The sequence below is a fragment of the Onychostruthus taczanowskii genome, unplaced genomic scaffold, assembly GCF_017590055.1.
Source record: "Onychostruthus taczanowskii isolate IOZ18803 unplaced genomic scaffold, ASM1759005v1 scaffold538, whole genome shotgun sequence".
NCBI lineage: Eukaryota > Metazoa > Chordata > Aves > Passeriformes > Passeridae > Onychostruthus > Onychostruthus taczanowskii.
In genome coordinates this window covers 5,689-15,641 of record NW_024502991.1, presented here as the reverse complement: position 1 = coordinate 15,641, position 9,953 = coordinate 5,689, and the positions used below count along the sequence as shown (strand labels likewise).

The 9,953-nt window shown below is 57.7% G+C and overlaps 1 protein-coding gene across 1 annotated transcript; it reads right to left on the bottom strand.

The window, feature by feature from the left end:
• Window positions 1–479: 479 nt before the first annotated feature.
• On the bottom strand, window positions 480–6,560 carry LOC121342504 (E3 ubiquitin-protein ligase NRDP1-like; the record flags this gene model as incomplete). The annotated part of the gene is made up of 3 exons (XM_041416993.1): window positions 6,555–6,560; window positions 4,030–4,334; window positions 480–660 (listed from the first exon to the last, which is right to left on the bottom strand). Coding segments are annotated over exons 1-3 (492 nt in total), but the record flags the coding sequence as incomplete, so codon positions are not given.
• Between the last annotated feature and the right edge of the window lie 3,393 nt (window positions 6,561–9,953).

Sequence of the window (9,953 nt, the reverse complement as noted above, 5' to 3'; positions counted from 1 at the left end):
CCCAATCCCACAGACCCACACTCGGCCCACACCTTCCCCTAGCCACTTTCCCCCATTTTTTTTGGGATTTTGGTTCCCAACACCCCAAATCTGCCCTTCCCAGCCCAATCCTGCCACTCCTGAAGCCCCCGGTGTGGCCCAACCCAACCCCACATACCCACACCTTCTCCCAGCCACTTCCCCCCCATTTTTTGGGGGATTTTGGTTCCCAACACCCCAAATCTGCCCTTCCCAGCCCAATCCTGCCGCTCCTGAAGCCCCCGGTGTGGCCCAACCCAACCCCACATACCCACCCCTTCTCCCAGCCACTTCCCCCCCATTTTTTGGGGGATTTTGGTTCCCAACACCCCAAATCTGCCCTTCCCAGCCCAATCCTGCCGCTCCTGAAGCCCCCGGTGTGGCCCAACCCAACCCCACATACCCACCCCTTCTCCCAGCCACTTCCCCCCCATTTTTTGGGGGATTTTGGTTCCCAACACCCCAAATCTGCCCTTGCCAGCCCACTCCTGGTGCTGCTGCCCCACCTGCTCGGCCAGCTGGTGCTTGTGCTCGGCCGAGGTTTTCTCCAGCTCGGCGATCCTGGTCTGCTGCTGCTGCACCACCGAGCGCAGGTGCTTGATGCAGTTGTGGTTGGGCAGCTCGTCCTTGGGCATCTCCAACCTGCCAGGAGTGGGGGAAAGAAGGTGGAGAGCCCAAATTAGGGGAATTTGGACACCTTCCAGAGGTAATCCAGGTGTGGAAAGACACAGGTGTGGCTGAGTGTCAGGCTGGGGGAGGATTTGGGGGATAAATGGGGATTTTTCTTTGCTGAGTTCCTGAGATGTTCTAAAGCCTGACCAGGAGGCTTTAGAGGAGGGAATTCCTGCTGATGTCCACCCTGACCCTGTCCTGGAGGTGTGCCATCCCAGGGCTTTTCCATCCTGGTGCCATCCCGTGCCCATCCAAGTGCCCATTCCTGTGCCTGTTCCATGACCATCCCATGTCCATCCCCATGCCAATGTCTATCCCAGGGGCACTCCTGTGTCCATCCCATGGTCCATCTCAGGGTCATCTCGTGTCCATCCCTATCCCGTGTCCATCCCAGTGCCCATCCCATCCCCATCCTGTGTCCATACCAGTGCCCATCCTGTGCCTGGTTCCATGGCCATCCTCTGTCCATCCCAGTGCCCATCTGCCCTTGCCAGCCCACTCCTGGCCATCCCAGGGCCCATCCTGTGTCCATCCCAGTGCCCATCCCCATTCTGGGTCCATCCCAGGGCCCATCCTGGTACTATCCTATGTCCATCCCAGTGCCCATCCCGTATCCATCCCATGCCCATCCTGTGCCCATTCTATGTGTCCAGCCCCATCCTATGACCATCCCCATCCTGTCTTCATCCCAGTGCCCATTCCAGGGCCATCTGATGCCAGCCCCAGTGTCCATCCCGTGTCCATCCCCACCCCATGTCCCATCCCATGTCCATCCCCATGCCAATGTCTATCCCAGGGGCACTCCTGTGTCCATCCCATGGTCCATCTCAGGGTCATCTCGTGTCCATCCCTATCCCGTGTCCATCCCAGTGCCCATCCCATCCCCATCCTGTGTCCATACCAGTGCCCATCCTGTGCCCATCCCTACCCCATGTCCATCCCAGGGCCCATCCTGTGTCCATCCCAGTGCCCATCCCCATTCTGGGTCCATCCCAGGGCCCATCCTGGTACTATCCTATGCCCATCCCAGTGCCCACCCCGTGTCCATTCCATGCCCATCCTGTGCCCGTTCTATGTGTCCATCCCCGCCCCACGTCCATCCCAGTGCCCATCCTGTGCCTGTTCTGTGTCCATCCTCTCCCCATGTCCATCCCAGAGCCCATCCTGTGCCTGTTCTGTGTCCATCCTCTCCCCATGTCCATCCCAGAGCCCATCCTGTGCCTGTTCTGTGTCCATCCTCTCCCCATGTCCATCCCAGAGCCCATCCTGTGCCTGTTCTGTGTCCATCCTCTCCCCATGTCCATCCCAGAGCCCATCCTGTGCCTGTTCTGTGTCCATCCTCTCCCCATGTCCATCCCAGAGCCCATCCTGTGCCTGTTCTGTGTCCATCCTCTCCCCATGTCCATCCCAGAGCCCATCCTGTGCCTGTTCTGTGTCCATCCTCTCCCCATGTCCATCCCAGAGCCCATCCTGTGCCTGTTCTGTGTCCATCCTCTCCCCATGTCCATCCCAGAGCCCATCCTGTGCCTGTTCTGTGTCCATCCTCTCCCCATGTCCATCCCAGAGCCCATCCTGTGCCTGTTCTGTGTCCATCCTCTCCCCATGTCCATCCCAGAGCCCATCCTGTGCCTGTTCTGTGTCCATCCTCTCCCCATGTCCATCCCAGAGCCCATCCTGTGCCTGTTCTGTGTCCATCCTCTCCCCATGTCCATCCCAGAGCCCATCCTGTGCCTGTTCTGTGTCCATCCTCTCCCCATGTCCATCCCAGAGCCCATCCTGTGCCTGTTCTGTGTCCATCCTCTCCCCATGTCCATCCCAGAGCCCATCCTGTGCCTGTTCTGTGTCCATCCTCTCCCCATGTCCATCCCAGAGCCCATCCTGTGCCTGTTCTGTGTCCATCCTCTCCCCATGTCCATCCCAGAGCCCATCCTGTGCCTGTTCTGTGTCCATCCTCTCCCCATGTCCATCCCAGAGCCCATCCTGTGCCTGTTCTGTGTCCATCCTCTCCCCATGTCCATCCCAGAGCCCATCCTGTGCCTGTTCTGTGTCCATCCTCTCCCCATGTCCATCCCAGAGCCCATCCTGTGCCTGTTCTGTGTCCATCCTCTCCCCATGTCCATCCCAGAGCCCATCCTGTGCCTGTTCTGTGTCCATCCTCTCCCCATGTCCATCCCAGAGCCCATCCTGTGCCTGTTCTGTGTCCATCCTCTCCCCATGTCCATCCCAGAGCCCATCCTGTGCCTGTTCTGTGTCCATCCTCTCCCCATGTCCATCCCAGAGCCCATCCTGTGCCTGTTCTGTGTCCATCCTCTCCCCATGTCCATCCCAGAGCCCATCCTGTGCCTGTTCTGTGTCCATCCTCTCCCCATGTCCATCCCAGAGCCCATCCTGTGCCTGTTCTGTGTCCATCCTCTCCCCATGTCCATCCCAGAGCCCATCCTGTGCCTGTTCTGTGTCCATCCTCTCCCCATGTCCATCCCAGAGCCCATCCTGTGCCTGTTCTGTGTCCATCCTCTCCCCATGTCCATCCCAGAGCCCATCCTGTGCCTGTTCTGTGTCCATCCTCTCCCCATGTCCATCCCAGAGCCCATCCTGTGCCTGTTCTGTGTCCATCCTCCACCCATGCACATTCCAGTGCCAACCCTGTGCCCGTTCTATGTGTCCATCCCCGCCCCACGTCCATCCCAATGCCCATCCTGTGCCCGTTGTATGTGTCCATCCCCACTCCACGTCCATCCCAGGGCCATCCGATGCCCAGCCCCAGTGCCCATCCTGTGTCCATCCCAGTGCCCATCCTGTGCCTGTTCTGTGTCCATCCTCACCCCATGTCCATCCCAGTGCCCATCCTGTGCCCGTTCTATGTGTCCATCCCCGCCCCACGTCCATCCCAGTGCCCATTCTGTGTCCATCCCAGGGCCATCTGATGCCCAGCCCCAGTGCCCATCCCATGCCCATCCCCACCCCATGTCCATCCCAGTGCCCATCCTGTGCCCGTTGTATGTGTCCATCCCCACCCCACGTCCATCCCAGGGCCATCTGATGCCAGCCCCAGTGTCCATCCCGTGTCCATCCCCACCCCACATCCATCCCAGTGCCCATCCCGTGTCCATCCCAGGGCCATCCGATGCCCAGCCCCAGTGCCCATCCCGTGTCCATCCCCACCCCATGTCCATCCCAGCGCCCATCCTGTGCCCGTTCTGTGTGTCCATCCCCATCCCACGTCCATCCCAGGGCCATCCGATGCCCAGCCCCAGTGCCCATCCCATGTCCATCCCCACCCCACGTCCATCCCAGTGCCCATCTCACGCCTCCCCGTGCCCACCCCGTGCCCGCCCTCACCCGCATCCCTGCTCGCAGGTGACGGGGCGCTTGGGGTTGTGCTCGCAGTCGTTGAGGTGAGCCATGAGGTTGTCGAGGCGCACCACGGCCGTGCAGCCGAAGACGGCGTTGTCGCAGGTGATCTGCAGCTTGGAGAGCATGTTCCGCATGATCCGCGGCACCGGGCGCAGGTGGGCCACCGTCACCACGCTGCGGTCCACCGGGCACGTCTGCTGCTGCGAGAACCACTGCGTGATGCAGGCATTGCAGAAGGCGTGCTCGCAGTGCGGGGCCTGCGGGAACGGCGACGGGGTCACGCGGGGAGGCTGGGGTGGGGGAACCCCCAGGAGGGGTGGGGGAACCCCCAGGATGGGTGGAGGAACCCCCAGGACGGGTGGGGGAACCCCCAAGGATGGGTCGGGGAACACCCCAGGAGAGGTGGGGGAACCCCCCAGGATGGGTGGGGAAACCCCCAGGATGGGTGGCGAAACCCACCAGGATGGGTGGAGAAACCCCCAGGAGGGGTGGGGAAACCCCCAGGAGGGGTGGGAGAACCCCCCAGGATGGGGTGGGGGAACCCACCAGGATGGGTGGGGAAACACCCCAGGATGGGTGGGGGAACCCCCAGGATGGGTGGGGGAGCCCCCCAGGATGGGGTGGGGGAACCTCCAGGATGGGTGGGGAAACCCACCAGGATGGGTGGGGAAATCCATCAGGATGGGTGGGGAAACCCACCAGGATGGGTGGGGAAATCCATCAGGATGGGTGGGGAAACCCACCAGGATGGGTGGGGAAATCCATCAGGATGGGTGGGGAAACCCACCAGGATGGGTGGGGAAATCCATCAGGATGGGTGGGGAAACCCACCAGGATGGGTGGGGAAATCCATCAGGATGGGTGGGGAAACCCACCAGGATGGGTGGGGAAATCCATCAGGATGGGTGGGGAAACCCACCAGGATGGGTGGGGAAATCCATCAGGATGGGTGGGGAAACCCACCAGGATGGGTGGGGAAATCCATCAGGATGGGTGGGGAAACCCACCAGGATGGGTGGGGAAATCCATCAGGATGGGTGGGGAAACCCACCAGGATGGGTGGGGAAATCCATCAGGATGGGTGGGGAAACCCACCAGGATGGGTGGGGAAATCCATCAGGATGGGTGGGGAAACCCACCAGGATGGGTGGGGAAATCCATCAGGATGGGTGGGGAAACCCACCAGGATGGGTGGGGAAATCCATCAGGATGGGTGGGGAAACCCACCAGGATGGGTGGGGAAATCCATCAGGATGGGTGGGGAAACCCACCAGGATGGGTGGGGAAATCCATCAGGATGGGTGGGGAAACCCACCAGGATGGGTGGGGAAATCCATCAGGATGGGTGGGGAAACCCACCAGGATGGGTGGGGAAATCCATCAGGATGGGTGGGGAAACCCACCAGGATGGGTGGGGAAATCCATCAGGATGGGTGGGGAAACCCACCAGGATGGGTGGGGAAATCCATCAGGATGGGTGGGGAAACCCACCAGGATGGGTGGGGAAATCCATCAGGATGGGTGGGGAAACCCACCAGGATGGGTGGGGAAATCCATCAGGATGGGTGGGGAAACCCACCAGGATGGGTGGGGAAATCCATCAGGATGGGTGGGGGAATCCCCCAGGAAGGGTGGGGGAACCTCCAGGATGGGTGGGGGAACACCCCAGGATGGGTGGGGGAACACCCCAGCATGGGTGGGGGAACCCCCAGGATGGGTGGGGGAACCCCCCAGGGCATCAAGGCCATGATGGACTCAATCCCAGCAGAGCCCTGAGTGCCAGCTCTGCTCGCTCAGTCGTGGGATTGATCATGGGATCAATCATAGGATCAATCATGGGATTGATCATGGAAACCTCCCAGGATGGGGTGGGGAAAGCTCCCAGAGAGCTGAGGCCAAGATGGACTCAATCCCCAGCAGAGCCCTGAGTGCCACCTCTGCTCGCTCAGTCGTGGGATTGATCATGGGATCACTGATGGAATCACCCTTGGAACCATTCATGGAATTTCTCACGGGATCACTCCCGGGACCCCTCAAGGAATCCCTCATGGAATCACCGAGTTTGGGAAAAACCTCCCAAATCATCAAGTGCAACCTGTGACTGATCCCTGCCAGAGCCCTGAGTGCCACCTCCACTCCTTCCCCAGGATGGCGGATCCCTCACCTGTCCTGACCCCTCACCTGTGCTGCTCAAACCCTTCCCAGGACCCCCCACACCCCATCCCAACACCTCCAAGCCTGAATACCACCAGATCCCACTCTGATACCCAGGTGGGTCGTACCTGCACCCCCAGACCCCACCCTGGTGCAGGTGGGTCCTACCTGTACCCACCATGTCCCAGGTGGGACCTACCTGCACCCACCAGATCCCACCCCAGTGCCCAGGTGGGTCCTACCTGCACCCCCAAATCCCATGCCAGTGCCAGGTGGGTCCTGCCTGTACCCACCATGTCCCAGGTGGGTCGTACCTGCACCCTCAGACCCCACCCCGGTGTCCAGGTGGGTCCTACCTGCATCCACCATGTCCCAGGTGGGTCCTACCTGCACCCACCATGTCCCAGGTGGGTCCTACCTGCACCCACCGTGTCCCACCCCCGTGCCCAGGTGGGTCCTACCTGCACCCACCATGTCCCAGGTGGGTCCTACCTGCACCCACCGTGTCCCACCCCCGTGCCCAGGTGGGTCCTACCTGCACCCCCAGACCCCACTCTGGTGCCCAAGTGGGTCCTACCTGCCCGTGCCCAGGAGGGTCCTACCTGCACCCCCAGACCCCACTCTGGTGCCCAAGTGGGTCCTACCTGCACCCCCAGACCCCACCCCCGTGCCCAGGGGGGTCCTACCTGCACCCACCATGTCCCACCCCAGTGCCCAGGTGGGTCATACGTGCACCCACCAGATGCCACTCAAGTGCCCAGCTGGGTCCTACCTGCACCCACCATGTCCCAGGCCAGCTGTGCCCACCTCAGCAATTCCAGCTGTGCCCACCCCAGGAATTCCAGCTGTGAGGGGACCTTGGAATTCCAGATGTGCCCACCTCAGGAATTCCAGCTGTGAGGGGACCTGGGAATTCCAGTTGTGCCCACCTCAGGAATTCCAGCTGTGCCCACCTCAGCAATTCCAGCTGTGCCCACCCCAGGAATTCCAGCTGTGAGGGGACCTTGGAATTCCAGATGTGCCCACACCAGGAATTCCAGCTGTGAGGGGACCTGGGAATTCCAGCTGTGCCCACCCCATGAATTCCAGCTGTGCCCACCTCAGCAATTCCAGCCCTGCCCACCTCAGCAATTCCAGATGTGCCCACCTCAGGAATTCCAGCTGTGCCCACCCCAGGAATTCCAGCTGTGCCCACCCCAGGAATTCCAGCTGTGCCCACCTCAGCAATTCCAGCTGTGCCCACCCCAGGAATTCCAGCTGTGCCCACCTCAGGAACTCCAGCTGTGCCCACCCCAGGAATTCCAGCTGTGCCCACCCCAGGAGCACAGGAGGGCAGCTGAGGCCTGGCCCTGCTGCTGCTCCCCGGCCAGATGTGGCCTCCCAAACACATCCAGATGTGCTGGGCTCCCACGCCTTGGCCCCCCAGCCAGCTGTACTGAGCCCCTGCCCCCCCAGCCCTGCCCAGATGTGGCCTCCTGGCCAGATGTGGCCTCCCAAACCCACCCAGCTGTGCTGGGCTCCTGTGCCTTGGCACCATCCAGCTGTGCCCCCCAGCCAGCTGTGCTGAGCCCCTGCAGCCTGACCCTGGCCAGATGTGCCCAGCCCAGCAGCAGAGCCGGTGACACAGGGACAGATGTGAGGGGACCCCAGAGCAGCTCCAGGGGATGCTGGATCCTTCATTCCCAAAAAAAAAAAAACCCTGGGAAAACCCCTCAGCTGCAGGGTTTGATCAGGGCCGAGGGCTCCCGGCCCATGACCCTGGCCAGATGTGCCCAGCCCAGCAGCAGAGCCGGTGACACAGGGACAGATGTGAGGGGACCCCAGAGCAGCTCCAGGGGATGCTGGATCCTTCATTCCCAAAAAAAAAACCCTGGGAAAACCCCATGTGTGCAGGGTTTGATCAGGGCCGAGGGCTCCCGGCCCAGAGCGGCCCCAAATCCCAGCCCAGCCCTTCCCACGGGATCACAGCCCCTCTGCCAGGGCTCCGGAACATTCCGTGGAGCTCAGGGGCTCCCAGAAATCCAGAGCCAGGAGCAGCCCCTCCTCCCATCCCAAAACTCCTCTGGGATCTCACCAGGCTCATCCCAAAACTCTGGGATCTCCCCAAAACTCCTCTGGGCTCATCCCAGACTCTGGGATCTCCCCAGAGCTCATCCCAAAATTCTGGGGTCTCACCAAACTCATCCCAAAACTCTGGGATCTTCCCAAAACTCCTCTGGGATCTCCTAAGGCTCATCCCAAAACTCCTGTGGGATCTTCCCAAAATTCTGGGGTCTCATAAGGCTCATCCCAAAACTCTGGGATCTTCCCAGAGAAGTTTTCCAGAATGGGAAAAAAGGAGGGATTGGAGGAATTCCCATGGCAAAAAGAGGGATTGGAGGAATTCCTGAAAAAAGAAAAAGGGAAGGGAAGGAAAGGGACTCATCCCAAAACTCTGGGATCTTCCCAGAGAAGTTTTCCAGAATGGGAAAAAAGGAGGGATTGGAGGAATTCCCATGGCAAAAAGAGGGATTGGAGGAATTCCTGAAAAAAGAAAAAGGGAAGGGAAGGAAAGGAAAAAGGTAAAGGAAAAGGAAAAGGAAAAGAGGAAGGATTGAAGGAATTCCCATGGGAAAAGAGGGATTGGAAGAATTCCCATGGGGAAAAATGAAGGATTGAAGGAATTCCCATGGAAAAAAAAGGAGGGGTTGGAGAAATTCCCAAAAAAAGGAAAAGCAAAAAGAAAAAATGAAGGATTGGAAGAATTCCTAAAGAAAGAAAAAGGAAAGGATTGGAAATGGAAAAGGGAAAGGAAAAAGGAAGAATTGGAGGAATTCCCATGGGAAAAAGGAGGGAATGAAGGAATTCCCATTGAAAAAATGAAGAATTTAAAGAATTCCCATGGAATAAAGAGGGATTGAAGGAATTCCCATGGGAAAAAGGAGGGATTGAAGGAATTCCCATGGAATAAAGAGGGATTGAAGGAATTCCCATGGGAAAAAAGAAAGATTGAAGGAATTCCCGTGGAAAAAATGAAGGATTGAAGGAATTCCCGTGGAAAAAAAAGAAGGATTGAAAGAATTCCCATGGAGAAAAGAGGGATTGAAGGAATTGCTATGGAAAAAATGAAGGATTTAAAGAATTCCCATGGAAAAAAAGAAGGATTGAAGGAATTCCCAGGAAAAAAAGAAGGATTTAAAGAATTCCCATGGAAAAAAAGAAGGATTGAAGGGATTCCCAGGAAAAAAAGAAGGATTTAAAGAATTCCCATGGAAAAAAAGAAGGATTGAAGGAATTCCCAGGAAAAAAAGGAAGGAATGAAGGAATTCCCATGGAAAAAAAGAAGGATTGAAGGAATTCCCATGGAAAAAATGAAGGATTTAAAGAATTCCCATGAAAAAAGGATGGATTAAAGGAATTCCCAGGAAAAAAAGAAGGATTTAAAGAATTCCCATGGAAAAAAAGAAGGATTGAAGGAATTCCCATGGAAAAAATGAAGGATTTAAAGAATTCCCATGAAAAAAGGATGGATTAAAGGAATTCCCAGGAAAAAAAGAAGGATTTAAAGAATTCCCATGGAAAAAAAGAAGGATTGAAGGAATTCCCAGGAAAAAAAAGGAAGGATTAAAGGAATTTCCATGGGAAAAAAAGAAGGATTGAAGGAATTCCCATGGAAAAAAAGAAGGATTGAAGGAATTCTTGTGGAAAAAAGGAAGGATTGAAGGAATTCCTGTGGGAAAAAAGGAAGGATTGAAGGAATTCCCGTGGAAAAAAAG